The sequence below is a fragment of the Sander vitreus genome, chromosome 12 (assembly GCF_031162955.1).
Source record: "Sander vitreus isolate 19-12246 chromosome 12, sanVit1, whole genome shotgun sequence".
Classification (NCBI taxonomy): Eukaryota; Metazoa; Chordata; class Actinopteri; order Perciformes; family Percidae; genus Sander; species Sander vitreus.
In genome coordinates this window covers 13,742,732-13,765,150 of record NC_135866.1, presented here as the reverse complement: position 1 = coordinate 13,765,150, position 22,419 = coordinate 13,742,732, and the positions used below count along the sequence as shown (strand labels likewise).

At 39.8% G+C, this 22,419-nt stretch overlaps 3 protein-coding genes across 3 annotated transcripts; all 3 read left to right on the top strand.

Moving 5' to 3' along the window:
• The first annotated feature begins 1,808 nt into the window (after positions 1-1,808).
• On the top strand, positions 1,809-13,753 carry prkacbb (protein kinase, cAMP-dependent, catalytic, beta b). The gene is made up of 10 exons (XM_078263946.1): positions 1,809-2,277; positions 5,588-5,649; positions 5,729-5,857; positions 6,124-6,222; positions 6,316-6,398; positions 6,606-6,732; positions 6,819-6,914; positions 7,750-7,872; positions 8,006-8,170; positions 12,273-13,753. Exons 1-10 carry the CDS (start codon positions 2,232-2,234, stop codon positions 12,396-12,398), a joined length of 1,056 nt encoding a protein of 351 aa, XP_078120072.1. The 5' UTR covers positions 1,809-2,231; the 3' UTR covers positions 12,399-13,753.
• Positions 13,754-14,449: 696 nt separating this feature from the next.
• exosc4 (exosome component 4) lies at positions 14,450-16,025 on the top strand. The gene is made up of 3 exons (XM_078263945.1): positions 14,450-14,663; positions 15,192-15,398; positions 15,505-16,025. The coding sequence occupies exons 1-3, from the start codon at positions 14,493-14,495 to the stop codon at positions 15,862-15,864; spliced, it is 738 nt and encodes a 245-aa protein (XP_078120071.1). The 5' UTR covers positions 14,450-14,492; the 3' UTR covers positions 15,865-16,025.
• A 536-nt stretch (positions 16,026-16,561) lies between these two features.
• Positions 16,562-22,361, top strand: gpaa1 (glycosylphosphatidylinositol anchor attachment 1). The gene is made up of 13 exons (XM_078263941.1): positions 16,562-16,668; positions 17,046-17,160; positions 17,273-17,452; positions 17,783-17,894; positions 18,018-18,165; positions 18,247-18,348; positions 19,339-19,535; positions 19,645-19,841; positions 19,956-20,109; positions 20,266-20,337; positions 20,430-20,626; positions 21,184-21,354; positions 21,451-22,361. Exons 1-13 carry the CDS (start codon positions 16,581-16,583, stop codon positions 21,692-21,694), a joined length of 1,977 nt encoding a protein of 658 aa, XP_078120067.1. The 5' UTR covers positions 16,562-16,580; the 3' UTR covers positions 21,695-22,361.
• The last annotated feature ends 58 nt before the right edge of the window (positions 22,362-22,419 follow it).

Sequence of the window (22,419 nt, the reverse complement as noted above, 5' to 3'; positions counted from 1 at the left end):
TTGTGTTACATCCAATAGCTTCACAACTGCTTTCAGAAAAGGCTTCATAGGCCAACTGCTGCCTCCAACCTTTATTGGAAGCGTGTTAAGCCCGGAGCTGTGGTCCTTTTTGCATAATATGTGCAGAAGAATAAGCATAAAATGTATTAATCAAGTAAAGTACGAGCACTTTAAAATTGCCCATCATTACTTGGGTAAATTGACTTTTTACCCTCCACTATACATAAAACTGTTGAACCAAATTGTACCAAACAGTTGTACAGCTGTAGGCCTACCTGTGGGGCTCATTGTGGTTTCTACAGTGATTTATACTGCCATTTAGACTGCTGCAGGGCCAAATTATTACATTATGTTGCAAACATATGCAATTACATACTTTTGACTGCATGCAGTTAAATGTGGTCAAATTATGAGGAAGTGAATGGTAGCAGGAGGATATTGAAGCTATTGTGCCTATAAATGGAGACCACCAAATGTTAAGGCACAATTCATAATTCCTTTAACTGGATACATTTTGATCATGTGTGCTAAGATTGTTGCATTTTACCTTAAAAATGAAAATGAATACAGTACATTTGAACCATGTATATATATTTATGTTATATATTATAAAACTATTTTGCATATAACAACTATAATAAAACTATGTATTTAAAAAAAAAAGTGAAGATCTGTCTGAAATGTGAAGAATTGTTTTCTTTTTTTAACAGCTACAATATTAAAGTTTTGCTGAGTAACAATTATTATGGACTTTTATATATGAGTGTTTTACATTATGGTAGGCTATTATTGCTTTTACTTAGGCCTCAGTAAAGAACCTTTACGTGTAAGTATTTATTTTGTCTTTTGAAGCAAATGTGATTTGTTATAATAGAATTCATTGTGTTCATTCTCTACTAATTCTGGCCTAATTTCTGTTTTTGGATTAATTTAAATGTATTCTATCTGAGTTATGTCAAGTCTCTCATGTACATAAACTTGAAATGTTGTGATACACAATGAGTCAAAGTAATCAAATATGCAGCTAATAAATAGCTAATGTAATAGTCAAAGATCACAAGTTTTTGGGGAAAGCTTTAAACAAAATCTTTCCCAAAATAATCCCATTAATAGCTGGATGAACAGCGGTGGAAAGTAACTAATTATGTTTACTCAAGTACTTTTATGTATTTACATTTGATCTTACGTTATACTTCTACTTCAGTTAAGAGGACTAAATGACATTTTTGAATGCAATTCTACTTGTAATGGAGTAGCCTATTTTCAATGTTTTATTATTACTTTTTCCTAAGTGATCTGAGGACTTGTGATTTGTAGTTTTGGGCAATTTAAATAAAATTTATTTGACTTCTTCCATCACTGTTTCTGGCCCAATATTTATTTATTTTTTGTCTTGGGATTTATTATTTATTTATTTTAATAAGTTCTACTTCAATATCATCAATTTCTCTGCCAGGTCTATGTTGCATGTCAGATATAAATGTATAAAACTGTAGGCTAATGCACAGAATCATAGCATGTGTGCAGCTAATAAAAATCTATTTGTCTTGAGATTAAAGTTCATGACACTAAAAAACGACATGACTGCTAATTGCCATACTATAATATTAGATCATTCTGGCAACAGTATTTGCGCCATATAAACCCTCCTGAAGATGCAGCTGTAGCCATTAACTGCTGGATAATAACAACATACAAATCTAACAAAGAAGACGCATTTTTGCCCGCTTAAGTTTTTTTAGCCTCTAGTGAAGTCACGCAAACTTGTACTCAAATGTCATCCCATATCTGTGAATGCAATCGTGATGCTGCAAAACCGCGGAAGCAAGACAAGTTTGGTATCTTGACACAGACATCTCTGGCTAATCCGTCTCCTCACTATACCGTGAATGTAGCTGAGTGTTGAGGGTTGGTGAGGGGGGGCGCAAGCAGTTGAGTCCGTAAAAGAAGTGACCGCTAGCTTCATGTCAACCATACAGACATTACTGAACTAGCAAGAGCGGAAATTTTTCCCAGGGAAGAAGGAGAGGGAGCGACAGAGGGAGAGTGAGGGGGGTCGCTGGAAGGGATACTGGACTGCATTTCCCTACGTTTGAACCGACTAAATATTCATATCGGTTTGGGTTTTACCTATTTTTAAGAAGCTCGGGAATATCAGCTGTAGGAAGGTTAACGTGAGCTAGTCACCGCCATCTCCTCTCAGTCGGAGCGACCGCCGTGTCTTACACACCATGGGGAACGCTGCCACCGCCAAGAAGGGCAACGAGCTAGAGAGCGGTGAGTCCGAGCTGTAGTTTGGCCTCAGCGGTGTATATGATGCGTTTAGGCGTTTGACGCTTATCAAACCTCCTCAAAGTAGGTAGCTAACCTGTTCTAACACTTAAACTGTCCTACAGTAACGTTAAAGCAGGGGAGGGCCGTGCGTCCGTCATCTCCCGCACTGTTATCCCACCAGCGCTGCAAACACTCGCCCTTTAGTTGACGATAAATTACCATGCAGGAAATTGTTCGTGTGTTTTTGAACGTAAAATTAGTTAAATGACCCTGCTAAGTTAGCAAGTAGCAAGAAGACCCCGTGGATGTTGTTGTTTTTCTTGGCTGCAAGGGGGTGGGGAAGGGGGAGCACTGACAGTGTTAACAGCCTATTAAAGCCTGTTACCGAGCCGTGAAAGCAATGCTTATCGATAATTTCCTTTTATTGATAATTTCACGCGTTAAAAGGCTGTTTGCATGCCAACTGGAGCACAAGAAGGATCAAGCTTGGTGACCAGCTAGCCTGCTAACTTTAGCTATGATGGTGGGGATTAGCCCTCAGAAGGCCCCTGTCATCTCATTGCCTTTTGATGGTGGTAGCTGTTCAGGCCTGTACACATACACTCAAACACAGTTAGCCGTAACGTGTGGCTTCTTATCTAAGCCTTATTAGTAAACGTCTCCAAGCTAGCACCACTATCATCTCCCCTGTGGTGTCATCCTTAAGTTATGTGAATAACAATCGGGATGTGGGTCTCACTGTATGTTTAGCTGCAGCCTCGGTCAGCAAAGAAGGCTGTACTATCAGACAGAAACTTTGCACTGATCATGTCAATTCTGCAGCAATAAGCCCCAAACCCATGAGTAATTGTTATGAATAACCAATACATTTTACTTGAAGGCAGTGTGGGACTGGTTCTGCCTCGGGCCACATTTTATTCTTGGCTACATAAACAAAGCTTTCCCTCTGTACAGCACCCTGACCAAATATGGTGAAGAAATGACAAATGCCCTCTTTCCATTCATAAAACTGGGACCTACTACTGTCTTCCCCGCATATGCACACGCACTCGGACAAACACGCTTACATTTTGGCACTTGCGTTTATTTAGAGCCACGGTAGAGGTCCATCAAGGCTCACTTCTCTAATTCAGCTCGTCATTGACTGGAGCAGCTTGTCATCAGACCTTCGTCAGATAAGGGGTATTACAAGCTTTGAAAGGTTTGACGTAACTAGGCCTAGGCCATTGTTACTTTGCGCTAGTATACTTTGATGTGTGCAGCTGGTCATCATTGAGCATCCTGTGTGATAAATCACAAATGTTTCCCTATACCTGTCTTTAAACATAAAAGCTGTAGGTGTTTATTTTTTTTGCAGAATTCATTGCATTTGATGGCCTGTTATTAGTCACTATTATGCACTGGAACAGTCAACTACTTAAATGCATTTTTTATAATCTTAAAAACATGCAGAGAACTGTCTGTTCAGTTACGCGCTTAGTTTGTTTAAAGTAGTGTCACTTCCTCTGAGATTTATTGACCCGTTGAGATGGGCAACACAGTGAACAGTGCCAACCAGAGGCAGATGGAGATGATCAGCATTAGTTCCCATACTGCCAAGCATTTCTTTTGAGTGTAACTATGATCCCTAGATCCTGCACTTGGGCAAACTGTTAAACCTGTTTAAGCTGACACTGTGCCCTGAGCTGCAGATTTATCTCGAGTGTAGCTGCTTTGACAAGACCTGGTAACCTACAGGGCTGTTTATACACTAGATTAGAGTACCTGTTTACTGTATATAGCAGCCATTAGCTGGAACAGTTGGAACAGCACCAAAGCAGTCATACTGGCACAGGGAGAAAAAACAGCTGCCATCCCATGACACCTATTTTATTTCACTGTGCCCATGTATTGTGTTTCACTCTGCAGTGTAACAGAACAGGCTGACATAAGTAAAGTATGTTATGCTTGTCTGGATTGCTGTCAGCAAAGGTTGGCCAACTGTGCAGGCTTTGGAACATTTGGTTTGTCCCTCTAGGTACAAAATGTTGGAGACGTTTGTGCGTATATAAAAGGCCATGTTTTGTGATTGGATATGGGATATTAAGTCATCGTGGTTATTTTGTTGGGCTGCAACAAACTTTTTCATAAATCTCCAGGTTATTTTCTTGATTAATCGTTTGGTTTACACGTGAGATACCATGTTTAGTAATGTTTTCACTTAATTGTTTTAGCTCTATTTTTCTCAAATCATTCATCATAATATCAGTGCTGTTTTAAGGAGGGACGTTGTCAGATTAAAGTGCAGGAATAAAACCCCTCATTATAGGCTTCAGAAACATCTAAAGCTTTGTAGTATAAAGCAGGTTTTGAATGTTTTGTTCTCTAGTATGCACTGTTATCTTGTCACTCTGACCTAATATGCACCACTGAATTTCTGCTACATAGCATTTTGGTAATACCTGTTCTTCAAATACCACAGTAGACAGTCAGTTTCCTTATAAATTCCTCAGGGGAACGTCAACTCTGTTTTCATTCCTGTCACTTTTATTCACTACATATGCTTCATGTTTGTTGATGTCTTATATGTTGTTATGTACATGAACTCTATATTTTTCTCTGTCTTCTCTTCCGTATCATCCCATCCATGTGGGTGATTGTTCCTGCAAAACGTTGGTGATCAATAGAGACTTTTGGTATGCTCATTCCTCCAAAAGATGACCAGAATGGCATTGGTCTCATTGTGAATACTTGCTAGATGTGCTTTCTTTTATTGTGTGCTTTGATAATAAGTCAGTGTTTTTGTTATCCACATTCTCTCAATTATGGATTTCCCATACATTGGTTTGTCTTTGCTTACCATTTTTATGCTGTGTTTAATAGCCTTCTCCCAAACTGTATCAAGTGATGCACAAGATGCTCAGACAAACTGCATCTGTAATTCTGAGTGTTGTTTCCCCCCCCCTACTTTTTTGAAAAAAGGCTACTAAATAACAGAAACGAGTATACTGAGTGTCTTGGCATGCATCACTAGTCTGCCTGTCTTGGATGTTGTTGTCTTGTGTTTTGACTTATCTTTAGAGCAAAGTATGTTTTTAGTATCTCATTTAATGTATATCCAGATGAGAGTTGGCTTAGCCCATCTTCTTCTCCATTGATGTACACTTTAATTTCAATTTACCACGTTTCTTCCTTTCCCCTTCTAGTACGAAAGCATTTGGTCTTTTTGCCAGTTTAACCTAAAACCCAAATGTTTGTTTATGCCAACAATCCACTTTGTTTCACCTGACAAGAGCTATACGCTAACTGTATCTGTCTGTGCTCTCTCTTTTAGTGAAAGAGTTTCTAGCCAAAGCCAAAGAAGATTTCTTACGGAAATGGGAATGCCCACCACAGGTAAGAATGATGAATACTTTTACTCAATATTTTTGATAGCTGCTTCCAGAGAACAGGCTAACGCGTTGCTTTTTCACAGAGCACAACGTGCCTAGATGACTTTGAAAGATTAAAGACCCTGGGTACCGGCTCATTTGGAAGAGTCATGCTGGTGAAACACAAAGGAACAGAGCAATACTTTGCCATGAAAATACTGGACAAGCAGAAGGTCAGTGAAAGCATGTGTCAAGCCTCAAGGAACATTTTCCAATAAATAATAGTGTTGACATGAGCAGTAACACTTAATAAAAATACCTTCTTATCAACCTAAAAAAAAAAAAAAAAAAAGATGTTAAAACTTGTTCTTGTTGCTTGTTCGGTTACAGGGGACACAAGTCGAATAAAAGCTGCCTTCCTTTCAGTGCCTGCTATCTCTGTTGCTAGTATAAGTAAGATTTGCCCAACAAGGTCATCTTATCTCTTTTTATCTGTCAGGTGGTGAAACTCAAGCAAATAGAACACACACTAAACGAAAAGAGGATATTACAGGCGGTGAGCTTTCCTTTTCTCGTCAAACTCGAGTATGCGTTTAAGGTAAGGTGCTTTTTAAAATTTTTTATATTAAGTAACTGAAATTCCTTCATTCAGTTTTGGAGCATGGTAGAAGTGTCTTTTCAATTTTCTTAGGACAACTCCAATTTGTACATGGTGATGGAGTATGTTCCAGGAGGAGAGATGTTCTCACACCTAAGACGAATTGGAAGGTTCAGGTGAGTTTTATACTGTTACTGTCGTCAACTCGTGTGTGTGTATATATATATATATATATATATATATACACATACACACAGTGTTTCACTATTGAATTCACCTTTGATTTCATCTTTTATTTTCTGCCGTGGGTCATAACATACATTGATTAGTTCTTGAGATTGCTACTAAGAAGTGACCACACTGCTTTCCTCCTCCTCCTACAGTGAACCACATGCACGTTTTTATGCCGCTCAGATAGTGCTGACATTTGAGTACCTCCATTCACTAGATCTCATATACAGAGATCTGAAACCTGAGAACCTTCTCATTGACCACCACGGCTACATTCAGGTGAGCTACAAGAAATTAATATGTAATGCTTATAATGTCTTATAAGTCCACACTTTGCCCATGTATTGCATATATGCTCCTTAAAGGTGACAGACTTTGGATTTGCCAAGCGGGTAAAAGGCAGGACCTGGACGTTGTGTGGGACACCGGAGTACCTGGCGCCAGAAATCATTCTCAGCAAAGTATGGAGTTTTTTTTTTTTTAAATGTCTGAACCGATAGATTGACAGATATTTTCAATACACGAATGTCACAATGTTCACTTTCCTTTCTCTGTACTCAAACGAAAGCCCCACCTTTAAACGATTGCATTTTTGGGAGTATATTGTTATGTAATATTTTTCCTCTAGATGAGTGTTTAAACATGGACCATATTTTCATAACGTTTCGGTTTTCCAGTACAAAGCAGAGATGTCACGCTTCAAATGTCCTTATTAAAAGTCAGGCTTTTTTCAAAACTCGCTTCCATGCCTGCTGAAAAATCATACAGGACAAAATCCACTCTACAAGAAGAAGAGACACCAATTATTTTTGCACTGTCAGTTGCCTCAGTAGACCATCAATGTAATGCAGCAAGGGGTACAAACCTCACTGTTCATCAACTGAAAAAAACAACAACTTGCTGTACACTCTGGTTACAGCTCTCTCTACTGACAAGTAAAACCTTTATCTGGATCCTGCAAAACAGGAAATCACTAGCCATAGTAGATGAGAAAAAAAAGGTTGAGAAAAAGTGTACTACAAAAAGTAAATTAGAACAGACCAGTGTACCATGAATGTAATATATTGCAGACTATGGAAATGTGGATTTTTCATTTTAGTACACGGGTCGTAAGAAGAAGTTTAGGCTTGCAGGGTTTTGTTTTATGTTGTACATCGTAGTAAAATTGCTCCCTTGCTCAATGTTAGCCAGTTGGGAATGTAGGAAGCATTTGGAGTCCCTTCTCAAATTTCAAAAGATGTCTTGACAATGAAGTTATACATCAGTTACAGCGGTATCTGTCTTGAATCTTTTTAGGGCTATAACAAAGCTGTGGACTGGTGGGCCCTTGGAGTCCTCATCTATGAAATGGCAGCTGGCTATCCTCCATTCTTTGCAGATCAACCCATTCAGATCTATGAGAAGATCGTGTCTGGGAAGGTAAGCAGGATATTATACATAAAGTCATTTTAATCTGGAATGTGCTTCCTGTAGTTTGAGAATAAGTTAGGTATAGGTGTGCACATAGAACATTATTTTTTATATATATTTATGTATTTCTTCTTCTTTCTAGGTACGATTCCCGTCCCACTTCAGCTCTGACTTGAAGGACCTGTTGAGAAACCTGCTGCAGGTGGATCTGACCAAACGTTACGGCAACCTGAAGAACGGAGTCAACGACATCAAGGGCCACAAATGGTTTGCCACAACAGACTGGATCGCAATCTACGAGAGAAAGGCAAGACTCCATACACATTTTGTAGTGACACCAAACACTGTTACCCCTATATAAAAAACAACAACAAGATAATTAGATATTGATTTGTTAATATTGATTTTTTTTTGTGTTCGTTGTACATTTCCCAGCTATAATGCTCCAACTGTATGATTATTTTATGCTATTTTGTTTCTAGAAAGTTGTCTGAGGACTGTTCATCAATTCTGTGTGATGGTCATTATTTGCAGCTTTATGGACTATGGAGGATTTTTTGCAGCAGTGATTTCAAAACTGGCCAGTCACTGCTATTTCAGCTCCACTGCTGGCTGTGAGCTATCTGTGCCAAATGCCATTTAGCAGGATGACAATGATAATGTACTTCTTTGATTAATCAATGTAGATATTTAGCTCAGGCTTGAATCTTATTGATCTGTTGATTCTGTTTAACCTTTTCATTATACCATCATACCACAGTCTTATAAACTTTAGACTGGCTTTTTCTTGTCAAATGCATCCATAAATCTGACCCTTCTGATATGTTATGGTATGTAATTAATTTAGTTTCTGCACCATTTGCATTTACTATTTATGTTCTTCCCCTGATTTAGTGTTGCCCCCATGCTTTACGATAGTTACTGGTTGCTAAACAAGACTAAAGGTTGTGGGATACTGTGATGTAGAACAGTAGCTAGATTTGACACATAAATCAGGAAGCCCGTTTTTTGTTTCTTGTCTATTTCCACCTTTTATTCAGGGAAAAGTTGTTGTTTTGCTCCTTGAATACTGCCATATGACAATGTTAGACTGTACTTTTTTTGCAATAGGCAATTTTTTTGTCTTTACAACTATTTTCATTATTGATAACTTTTTATTCTATAAGAACAACGTGACGTCCTTTCTTGTTTTGTTCGTCCAGCAGTCCACAACTCGAAGAGATTAAAATTATAGAATACAATAATTTTCCAAATAATACATTTATTTTCTTAATGAAAGAAAGATAATAAAGTATAACACTTACTTAAACATCTGTACTGATTAAGTGATCAGATTGTAATTGAATTATTTTTTAGTCAACTGCAAAGAAGAAAATAATGATGACAATGCCCATCTCTATAATCATCTCTACATTAAATTAGGTTAATCTATATTAAAACATACATTTTCAGGCTTAATGATGGCATTAAAACATTTCATTGTCCTGAACTTTGCAAAGGACTTTAGGTTCAAGTGGCTCAGCCTGCATACAAACTCATCCATGCATGTTTTTTAATCCCAGCCAAAGCCATATCTTTCTGTATTTTTCCACCTTTATTGTCATTTCTCTGACAGCCAAAGACACTACATGTTTATATAAATACAGAGTTGAGGAACGTGAACTGACAACGTTTGCAGAAACCGTACACTTACTGTATGCAGTGGCGCTGCATGGCAAATATTACAGAGGATGCCAATGTGCTTGGTATGGAGATCATATTTCCATATGATGAGATTGGATATAAGATCAAGTGGATATATCATAGCTACTTGCTTTCATAAACCAGAATGAATGAGTGCCGTTAGTGCGGTAATGCTCCTTATTCGCCCTTATATCCCATTCGTCGGGTGCCTGGGTGGCTCACCTGGTGGAGCAGGTACCCATATACAGAGGTTTACTCCTCGACACAGCGGCCGCGGGTTCAACTCCGACCTGCGGCCCTGTGCTGCATGTCATTTCCCCTCTCTCTCCCCTTTCATGTCTCAATCTGTCCTATGAAAATAAAGGCCTGAAATGCCCAAAAATAATCTTTAAAAAAAAATATATATCCCATTCGTCGGAACAATGGCATTTAAGACTTCTGTGGACTACAAAACAAAAACACACAAAAGGTGCAATTTATTTTTGCTCTCCAAATACTGTACAACAACAGATAGAAACAGAGGAATTATGTGCATACCCCTATGAGGAGACATCTCCAACAATATAACTGCAATCAGCAAGAAACAACACTGTCTCTGAGTTTCTTATTGTCGTCTAAAGAATAAACGCATAGCTGAAGGTCAGACCATATTGGGTATAAATATCACAATTATTTGGATATTATGTTGCTAAAGCATTACAGCAGACTTCGAATAGCGCAGTAGGTGGCACTAGTACACAAACTACGGACTGCATCATGAGAGAGAATGCCATTTCTGTGCGGTAATTAAGACAACTAGCCTAAGTGATTATGCTCCGCAGAATATACATAAAACAATGTAAATAACTGTTTGCAAAATAACAATTAATATTAATGGATCATAAAACCAAGAAAAAATTATCTACAACCTACATTATCAACAAAGGCCCCGCCGGGCCATGTAGCTGTACTTTTAGCCATGTATGCTGACGTGAGAGGGAGACTGGGACAGAGTAGCCTAATGCAGGGGTCTTCAACGTTTTATATGCCAAGGCCCCCTTAACTAAAAGAGACAGAGCAGGGACCCCCTACTACATTTATAATAATATAATAATAATTATATAATTACCTTATTAAAATAGCCTAATCGTTTTTGGTATGGTTTTATAAACTTTCCAAAATTAACAATAATTTGGAGGCCACTCTGCATTGACTCTGAGGACCCCCTAGGAGAGGGGTGTCAAACTCAACTTCACTAAGGGCCACACTGGAAAATAAGAATCGCATCAAGGGCCAGACATGTAGTTTATTGACATGCTATTATTTAATCGAAATTGCATGTGTCATGTAGTCTTCTCACTTACAGGTTGGTCGACATAAAGTCCTAAAGAAGTCAGGAAAAAGTCCCTTAGCCACATAGGAAAAAACGTCGGGAAAAGAGACAAAAACGTCGGAAAAAGTTACAAATCGTAAAAAAAGCAACAAACTAGGCGGGCCAAAATGTATTGTGAACGGAAATTGATATGTGGGCTGGATCATAATCTGTGAGGGGCCGGATTTGGCCTGCGGGCCTTGAGTTTGACACATGTGCCCTAGGGGTCCCGGACCCCTGTTGAAGATCCCTGGCCTAATGTGTCACTGTGTGCATCAAGAAATATTTATTTATTTTACTCACCTCTACTTGTAGAGGAAGGACATTCTCCTGTCCTGCATTGTGGTGAAATGCTCAGTGACCCTGTCACATAGCTCTCCACGGGACTTTAGGTCTTGTGTTACAGTTGGTTCCATAGACAGACCATCGGGGGACACTGTTTTGCTCCACCAGCTAAAGAAGAAAAGGATAAGTAATATTTTACTAAGGGAAATGGCAAAACTTGGTAAAAGACACAGCCGTGGGTGTGAAGAATACATTCTGGGGAGGCCAGGCTTCCTTTGGCCTCCTAGAGAAACCACCACTGACCGTATGTTTGTGGCATGCTATATGCTGTTTCATATACTCGCCAGGTTTTTAATCGATTAAATGTCAAGCAATCACAACATATTAACAAGGAGTATGTATATGTGAATGTAGAAATATGTTATCAGGAATTATCTGCAAAAAGTGCAACTTTAATGTGTGGCTAAACAGCTGGTAAAAACCATAGCCAGCAAAGGTGCTCCTTCATGTCAAGGTTGACTGGCATATGCAAAACAAACTCCATGACATTATGTACCTTTTTTTTCAACTGGGGTATGCTTGAGTTGAACTAGTTTATAGGTTTATAAGTGTTTTATAGCTGTTGTTTTTTTTGTTTTTTTAGGGCAACACTTGAAGGTGTGATGAAAAGCACTTGTTTGTACACACGAAGGAAGGTAGTTGTGTGAATGAAAAGAAGGCTTGAGAGAGATGTTCACATCCTGCATATTGCATTACCTGGCAACTTGCTGCGTGAAGTGTGTCTGATTGTGGGTTTTGGAAAGTTACAAAAATAGTTGAACCCGGCCCCCCAATCCTGACGTCAGAAAGGTGTGGAGGGAAAGGGTTTCACACACTGACCATTTCACAAGAGCTTTGTTTAAAGAATACTGACCCCTTTAAGCTTTCATTTGGTGTACATCATCATTCATTCATGCCAGTTTGACACTGTAAGGTACATTGCTGGAAGGCAAGTTTCTGACAGTCTGTCCTTCAGTAGAGAAATAATTGCTCTCCTTTCTGTCATGGGTGTTCCTGCCTATTAAAATATGTATTGGTTTTGTTCTTGCAGGTGGAAGCCCCGTTCATACCAAAGTGCAGAGGCCCAGGGGACACCAGCAACTTTGACGACTACGAGGAGGAGGAAATCCGCGTTTCTTTAACAGAAAAATGCGCGAAGGAGTTTGCAGAGTTTTAGGATGCAAGAACATGGATATATCAGGGAAATAAGGGGATCTTTGCACTCTTCTAAAGACTTGGGATGGAGCAGAGACCATCGTTTTTCAGATCTACTTCATAGTCCCTTCATTCCATTAGGCTGAATGAGGTCGCCATGATCCTTGGGTGCCGAATAACCTCTCACTGTCACATACACCTGCGTATTAAAGCAGACACACCACGTTTTTCTTTTTCTTTTTCTTTTTTTGTACCTACCCACCGTTTCTTTTTTTACTTTGAAGCAGATAGTCTTGGATGTTGTTATCCCCTTTTTAAAATGTGATATTTTTCAATTTACGAGGAAAAACTGACAATGGCCAATAATAGTCCACACATTGTAACTGACTTGTCTGTGGCTATTCCCTCCAGTCGTCAGCGGTGTATATTTAATGGTCCGTTACAAGTCCACATCACATTGGCTATTGTAAAATTCTGGCCAGCTTTCAGAGGTAGCATTCGTCCTATGTGCATATCTGTCAGTTTTGTAAGACATTTGAACACGTTGAGTGTTGAAAGCATGACCAAATAGAAAATGTTGGGTGACACAAGAGAGAAGTCCTGTCCTTTCTTTGCTTTTTGCTTAGAGAGCCAAGTCCTCATACCCCCACAGAAGCATCCATTCACTGTCTTCTTGGTATTCTGACCCAGGCACCGCAAGCCATTGCGGAAAATGACAAACCTTGTTATATACATTAGTCAAATGCAAATTGAGCTGTTTGTTTGATCCTTTTGGATCCGTTTGTTACATGTAAAATTTGTAATTTGGTATCTATTCTTTTATCGCTGTGTCATATATTATAGTCATATTATCTGCCTATTAAGACCCTTTGTTATGAGTCTGTGGAACAATGTGACTTCAGTAAATGGTAAAAGAGTGAAGTGAAATCCTTTTTTAGGATTTTTATCGAGTGTAATCTTAAGTTGAGAAGGTCAGTGTGAATAGTGTTGTGGCTTTGTGCCTCAACATTGTCAGTGAAACCTAAAAAAATTATTGTAATGTATTAAATCAATTATGTTTTAAAATTTTAAGAAACAGGAACGCAAAGCTATGGTAAATCTATTTACCATATTCTCCCTGTTAACACCCCCCGAACAGATTTTTGTTTCATTCTTATCAAAGAATGTAGATTTGCAACTTATAGGTATGCATTTTTGAAGGCTTGATTTCAAGGTAAAGTTTTCCTCACAATACACTGGCTAAATAAAGGCTGCTCCTTAATATCACATCTAACCCTGTTATTGTTAAACTCATTACATCATACGTATATACATTGTTTCATATATGTTTTTATTTATACACATTAGAGATGCTAATAAATTTTATTTTTAAAAGTGTTGATGTGTAACTCTTCATACATTGTGAAACTGACTATTGTGCCATTCTGTTCACTAGCAACACTTGATAAAAGTTTTATCGTCAGGTCCAAATTTAACGACATAGCAGTCCAGAGTAGTTGATAAATGTTCTAAAGACACAGGGTTTGATTTCTTTCTTGCAGGGTAGTGGATCCTAGTGGTGGAATGTAAAAGTACATTTACTCAAGTACTGTACAAATTTGAGGTACTTGTACATGTCATAGTATAGTATGTTATAAAAAAGTAATACGTTTTTTTTTTTTTGCAGAAACAAGACATGCACATTCATACAGGTAGCATGAAACTCAGAATCATAAAATTAAAGTGTCAAAGGTGTGACAGTTAAAAGTAAATGAAAAGTTAATAAATATAAAAAGATGAATTAACAGTAACAAAAGTAAAAGAAGAGATCCAACAATGTACACCAGAGGACCAAATTAAAATGTAAATATACAAAAAAACATTTATTGTCTTTTAGGCAATAAAAAGGGAGTTAAATGTAGATAAATAAGTTACGTCTTATATGTTTTAAACTGAATGAATATGACTATACTTGGCAAAACTGTCTTCCCATTTGTAATTTATAATCCAAACTTGGTATTTTTGGGCTTTTTGTTTTGCCGTAGTCCTCCAAGTGAGTGGGTGTATGGGTAATGTAGTAGAGCGGCAGACACGTGGGTCGTTTCGTTGCTGCTGTTTATTCGAAGTTTGCGGAAACATGGCGGGCCTGGAGCTGTTGTCTGACCAGGGATACCGTTTAGATGGAAGAAAAGCCACCGAGCTGCGGAAGGTTCAGGCCCGAATGGGTGTGTTCGCTCAGGCCGACGGCTCTGCGTATTTAGAGCAGGGAAACACGAAAGCTCTGGCTGTGGTTTACGGCCCACATGAAGTAAGTAACTTAGCAAAGGGATGGAGGCGTGGGCCAGTTAACGTTAAGCAAGCATTTATAATAGCGGTAAAGCTGGGCAGTCTTCATTAGCCCGAAGTGGGTAAATATACAGTAACTGTGTTAGAAGGAAATTTGTTATTTGCATGTGTCCAAAGGAAATGCCATTGCTGTTGTCTTGGACCGTCCAGTATGTTTTGAACATGAACAATACTTTCCAAAATGCCCATCATAAGTTGTCATAGCCCAAATGAATGCCTAAATTAGTCTTACCTGCATTTGTCTAACAGCCTAATACAGTAATGTATAGTAATTACATGGTTGGTTCAAATCAGTATCACAATATTGATACAAATATTTTTGATACATAGACTGCAATATATTGAAATGTGATTCTAATTACCCCCCCCATGTTTCTAAATAGGGTGGGCAATACAATAGAAACACCTCTCAATATGAAAAAGGAGTCTCGTTCAACACCACTGCAAACTAAATAAAAATAGAGATTATTTGTTTGATTGTCACCCCTAGATACGAGGTGCACGCAGCCGAATTCGTCATGATCGAGCTGTTATCAACTGTCAGTACAGCATGGCCACATTCAGCACAGCAGAGAGGAAGAGGAGGCCACACGGAGACCGCAAGTCAACTGAGATGAGCCTCCACCTCAAGCAGACATTTGAAGCTGCTGTGATGACCCAGCTCTACCCACGCTCTCAGATAGACATCTATGTCAAGGTAAATGTTAAACAATGAAGGTGCTGCAGATTTATAGTGTTGGTATTGGGAACAATACAACTAGTTAGAATAATTATTATAATATTTAAAAATTCTTTCCAAACAGATTCTGCAGTCAGACGGAGGTAACTACAGCGTGTGTGTAAATGCTGCCACTCTAGCGGTGATTGATGCAGGCATCCCCATGCGGGACTATGTGTGCGCCTGCACGGTCGGGTTTGTGGATGAAACGCCCCTCGCTGACCTTTGCTATGCAGAGGAAAGTGGAGGAGTGAGCTCTCTGGCCTTAGCACTGCTGCCCCGCGGCGGACAGATCGCTCTGCTGCAGATGGACGCCAGGCTACATCAGGATCACTTAGAGTCTCTGATTGAAGCCGCCATGACAGCTTGTAAAGGGGTGAGCAAGGTGCTGGATGAAGTGGTGCGACAACATCTCCAAGAAGTTTCTGTGCTCTCTGGAGAGTGATGCAAGGAGGAGGGGTGAACATCTAGACTGGTTTTGGTTGCAGACTGGAATGGAGAGAAATGATGGGAGAATCTTGGAGTGAATGTTTTTTTTCAAGTATTCATGGCAATTATACTTTTGTTCAGTATATGTGTGGTGAAGCTATAAATATGTCAACTCTGCATCATTTGTGTGTTGCTTGTTCATTTGTGAGGTGTTGCATTTAAGTATTAAAAGGTACAATCCTCAAGCTTAATACAAACATAATGGTAGCCACTAGCCACTATTAAAAAAAACTACAAAATAGGACTACAACAACAAATATGGAGTTATTAATGTTTTAGAGGCTTTTCCATGTTTGTGTACATCAGCATTGTTTGTAAACTAATAAAGTGGATATATCCATAACTTTTAGAATTCATTTTGGAAATGCAAACTGAAAATCTGAAATGGGTATATAAAATATATACTTTACGAAATTGGCATTTAATACACATATAAACCAAATGGTTTATGGCCATTTTTAATGGCTGTGGAAGGGCAATATAATAACCTTACTAAAAATTATTTGTATATATCTGGGACAATTTAATATTGTGAGAAGGAATTTTCTTCCTTTGTTTTATTTTCTTTCTTTTTTTAATGATGTAATTTATTTTTTATTCGGTGGGATTACATATTTTATTTTGTATTAATAAAATAAAATATTTTTTGACCGGAAGTCAGTCCGCCACATAATGTTACCGCAGGAACAAGGAAATTTAAAGCATTTAGCAGCGGTTGATCAAGCTCCACCTCTGCAGGTGGATGTGACACTGGAAACGGGTATGTCTTTATTCATATTATGGGAAATATGTAAAAGAGTAACCACGTAACTGTTAATAATCACCTTTGCAGAGGAACAGCTTAAATGTTTACCATCTCGCGAAGCCGGCCAGCTAGTTAGCTAGCAACAAGCTAACCATAGCTGTCAATAGATCCAACGACAATGGGAGGCAGAAAAACGATTTCTCAGCTCGAACTGTATATGATGGAAACGCATATAATTACTTGCATATACATATTGAACCGTCGGATACAGAAAAAAACATAGCTATTTTTGTGGTTGTCTGCCTAATTAATAATTGATCTTTCATCACGAATTCAAGTGTGTAGCTAGTTGGTAGGTAACGTCAGTTTTACCGTGCGTGTGTTGCCTTCAGGTTCCAGTGTATCCAGGCTTTACGTTACAACGGACAACAACATGGGACTGCTGTCTGACCCAAACAGGAGACGGGCTTTGATCAGCCTGCTAACCCGCCTCAATGCCCCAATCTGGTAAGTTTTTAGTCACTGAAACATTAATGTGCCTAAATTATATCTCAAATGCCAATGTGCACATGTGCTTATAACTTTAATGATTTATGTCTTTTAATTCCATCCATCGTAGTGTGGTCTGCTACATGGCGGGTGTGGCCTGGTTCATGGGGTTAGCGTTTGAGCCTTTCACTCTGCGGACATACATGTCAGAGAATGCCATGGGGTCTACCATGGTGGAGGAGCGCTTCCCAGCAGGGGAGAGGGCGCTGGCCACGGGCAGAGAGTTTTCAGCTCATAAGAAGAAAGCAGGGTAAGAAACACAAACATGATCCGACATGGTGTGAAAAAGTTTGTCACAGATTTGGACATTATGACTGTTTTTCAAGAGCATGGAGGGTCTGCACTGATTTGTGCCAAATGGTGAGGTATTATAAACAGCCAGCACTGGTTATTTTGTTGCTTTAGACAACTCTGAGCTGTCACGCTATTTATACACTATTAATCTTCATGTGTGAGTCTTCACAGTTTGATAGGATTTAAAAAAGTTTCGTAGCATGTTTGTTGACATAAGCCTCTATATAAGTCCATTAATATTTGGCCTTATTCCACCAGTCTAATGTTACCAGTTGTTTCTCTGCAGTGGGATGCCAGTGGACTGGCTAGTGAAGACCATGCAGGCTCGAGGGCTGGAGGTGTTTACCCAGAGGTTCTCTCGTACGCTGCCCTTCCCTGATGAAAACAAAGAGAGATATGTAAGTTTGTGATTGAAGTATTAAGGACCCATTTTTGCTCACATTGGGAACTGAAATATGAGCAAGACTGACTTATTTTAATATTATTTCTATCCTCCTCTTTATCTTACTCTATCCTTTCAGCTGGTAAAAGGCACAAATGTATATGGGATCCTCCGGGCCCCGAGAGCTCCGCGGACTGAAGCCCTGGTGCTGAGTGCCCCCTGCACCCCAGGCGATAACAACAACCAGGCAGTGGGGCTGCTACTTGGCTTGGCACAGTACTTCAGGAGTGAGTACAGAACCCACATCTCTCTCCACCATTTGAATGCCATTCATTTCTTGTTTTAATGATTGCTGTGTTTCTCAATAGATCAGGTTTACTGGGCCAAGGACATCATCTTCCTTGTGAATGAGCATGATCTGATTGGTATGCAGGCCTGGCTGGAGGGCTACCACCACACCAACACTACAGGTAATCACACAGTTACAAAACACATTAAAAAAATTCCCTGAGAAAATCAGATATCACGATATTCTTGACCAAATACATCTATCGATATTCTAGGGTTGACAAGTGGTGCTTTAACAAAATATCTTCACACTTGCATTTTAGATAAATAATCATCAGTAATGTGGACATAATGTCTAAGTGAGGAAAAGGCAAATAATAGAACAGCTAGAACAGTCTGCTAGTACATCACTTTACTGTAATGCAGCCTTTATAACCAGTAAAAGAATATATATTAATATTAATAAATATATATATATATATATATATATATATATGACACTTATGTCATATCACGATATTACGATATCCAAAATCTAAGACGATATCTAGCCTCGAGCGGCATGTGCCACCAGTGGATTAATTTATAACGTTACTGTCGGTGTTGTGCCGAAATACGACTGCACGCAGCTAGTGTTGGTCAGTCTCAGTAGCTATGTGCACCAATATTACCACCGGCGGCGCCAGGTCATTTGTGCCGGGCTTCAGCCCCGAATGTCATAAGGCTAGTTGTTGTAAGCAACACAAAGTTTAAGTTCCCGTTTTGCCGTGACGTGACACACAGAGCTCTGGAGCAGACCCTTCGTCGCTTTATGTCCGCTCTGTCTGTAAAAATAACGATGAGCAGCCCGGCTGGTCAGTAGCAACTTCAACTAATTTCAGACACCAGAGACCCAAACGGCCACCTGCCGTTGAACGGTGTGCCGGTGGAACACAACCGGCCAGTGCCGCCAGGGGATCGGTTTATGCCGCTGTCACAGTGGCAAATGCCATCAGCCACCGGCAAATGCCGCTGTAGTGAGCGGCGTGTGCCGCCAAGAGATCAGCGCCCATGTACCACAGTGGCTGACCATCAGCCACTTTTCGATCTCGGCGCTACTGTGGAAGTATTGAATCATTCCCATACGTGACTGCATTTTTCAGTTGACGTGTCCTCTGTAATGGTGCATCTAGGTATGGACTGGTCTCCACTTCAAGGTCGCGGTGGTTCGATACAGGCAGCTCTGTCCCTGGAGCTCAGCAGCGATGTCATCACCAGTTTGGACCTGGTACTGGAAGGCCTCAATGGCCAGCTACCCAACCTGGATTTAGCCAACCTCTTCTATGCCTTCTGTCAGAAGATCGGAGTCCTTTGCACCATCCAGGGCAAGGTGAAGGCTTGTGATGAAATGCAGTAGAAACCCGACACATTTTCTGTGTTTGGTGAGCAGAATGGTTAGATAACACAAGGTGGTTTTTTTTGCTTTGTTTTTTTAATAGCTGCAGAGGAATGACTGGGACAGTGTGTCTGGCTACAGCCACTCAGTCCAGACCATGATGCTGATGGTGATGAAGCAGGCCAGTGGGCGGCCCTGGGGGGATCATGGCCTTTTCCTGCGATACCACATTGAGGCTGCCACCATCAAGGGCATCAACAGTTTCCGTCAGTACAAGACTGACACCACCACCATTGGCAGGTCAGAGCAAGTGTTTGTATTTAAGTTTATATGTGCCCTTTTTTTTGTAGCTCTGACCTTCATAAGTGGGTCCATAATTACTGGTTTTATTGTGTCTTACTGAATATCCTCTAGGCTTCTGGAGGGAATGTATCGTAAGCTGAATAACCTCCTAGAGCGCCTACACCAGTCCTACTTCTTCTACCTCATGCCGTCCCTCTCTCACTTTGTCTCCATTGGTTACTACATGCCAGCCTTCGGCCTCCTCGCCGTCATCCTGCTGCTTCGTGTATCCTTTCACAATCATTTTACTTTGTTGTCATTTTAAAATATGACAGAGAAAAGCAAATTAATTACACACGGCATGCATGTAGACCTACCTTGATTGTAGCCCAGGTTATTGATATGTGCTTGATTGTCAGATTTGTCCTTGACTATGATACAGGCCTTAGACCTGTGGGTTCAACTTGCGACTCCACCACCAAGAACAGAAGATGGAGTCACTGACACTGAGCAGGTTAGACACACAATATGACAAACGGGTCAGAAACGTAAACTACTTATTGAGTCTATTAAATCAGCACTTTAATTAAATCTGCTTCCTCTCAGATGTCCAGTCCAGGAGTGCTGTCAGTGCTGACTCCTCTGGTGATCAGCCATCTGACTGGAGTAGCTCTGTACACGCTGCCGATCAGTTTTCAGGAGGTGGCTGTGGAACACTTCCCGGTGTCTGAGACCGAGGCTGTAGTCCTGACAGCTATTGCTATTTACACAGCAGGCCTGGCTTTGCCTCATAACACACACAGGTAGCTACAGTAGCAGAGTGTAATGTACAAAAGCTCTCGGTTCCTTAATTTTCCAGATTATATCACCCAAATTTTTACATGAAATATGAATGCACCAATCATTAACAATGAGGAATCTGAAAAAACTGCTTTTGTGAACATGTGAGAACAGATTAAAAGCAGAAAACTGTACTGAAAGTTCCAGCACCATGAGACAGTGAAACTTACTTACTTGCCCTGAGTGTGACGTTATTGTTGATATACTTTGTGAACACATTGTATTCAGACTTTTTTTTTTTTTTACTTCAACTCCAAATCTTTTTACATATTTACAAATTAGAATTTCTCTTGCAGAAGTCTTTTTTTTTCCCCCACAGGATTATAAAACGTGATAGACAATCTCAGGCTTTAAAGTTATTCCTGAACATCATGCCACAAGCTCAAAATCTTATCGAGTCCATAGTTCTTCTGTCAACGAGCTGAAAGTTACCATAACGCGCACGTTAGTTAGCCGAGACCAAAAAGAACTGAGCCAGTTGAGAATGATGCTGAAGCTGTTTTCGTTCTGTTTGTCGAAGGCTCCTGTCAGGTGAGGGGACGGAGCAGGGCTGGAAAGTGCTGAAGCTGGTGGCTGTGCTGTACCTGGCTGTGCTGCTGGGTTGCACCGCCCTCATCAACTTCTCCCTGGGCTTCATCCTGGCTCTCACCCTGGTGCCCGTGGCTGCCTTCGTCACACCCCACGTACCAAAGTAAAACACCCGCACGTCTTTTGGTCTTAGCTCTGTACTGCCATGTGTTAAGTCAAATGGAAGTAAAACCTTACTTTTCTCTTCTTCTCCCCTTAGGATTCTATCAGCCTTTATCCTGGTCATCCTCAGCCCAGCCTGCACTCTCCTCTTTTCTGTCTTTTTCTTCCAAGAGCTGCAGGAAATGCCTGTCAGCTTCATCGACGGTTGGATGCTCTTCCTATCAGTCATCTCGCAGGGCATCCTGGACCACTCGCTGTATGGCTCTCTGGTTTACCCGCTCATAGCCCTGCTGGTCTATCCTTGCTGGCTGCTTTTCTGGAACATCCTCTTCTGGAAATAAATGCCAAGTCATACAGGACTACTGAAGGATGTTATTGGGAGGAAAAAAAACAACCTCTGAGGTGTTCTCAGGTTTGTCTTCACTAGGGCAAATGTGAATGACAGTTAAATCTACTGGACAGTTTGAAAAGAAGAGGAATATCTATAGTTGACCTTTTTTTGTGGACATTTTGTTAGTATTTCATTCTTAAAACAGTGGAGGAGGGAAAAACAGGCTTTTCTTGTTAAACTAAGCAGAATGGACTGTTTTTTACTGAACATTTCTAATATTAAGTGAAAGAGGGGGCAATCGTTTCACAAGTAATTGTAATTTGTCATGGTTTGGTTGCTTATGGTAAAATGTTTTTATGGATTTTTTTGTGAATTTATTTGGGGTACATAAAGACAATTACTGCATTGTTTTTAGCTTCTTTTTTTGTTAGGCAGGATGGTAATGGATAGAAGATGACAATACCAACATGCTAACAGACATAAAACAGGAAACAGCTGTTGAAATGGAAGAAAATACCTGGTTGGTCGGTGGTCTGCCTCCTTTAAGATGTCTGTACATCTGCATCTGTTGAACAAGCAGTCACTGCATCTTATATTTTTATATTTGTTTTGATAACTTTCTTTGAAACATGTTTATTTCATATTTATTAATGCCAAATTAAAATACTGAAAAAGTTTCCTATGTTTCAAGCATATTACTGTACTTAATGACATAAGAAGTCATAAAACCTGGGA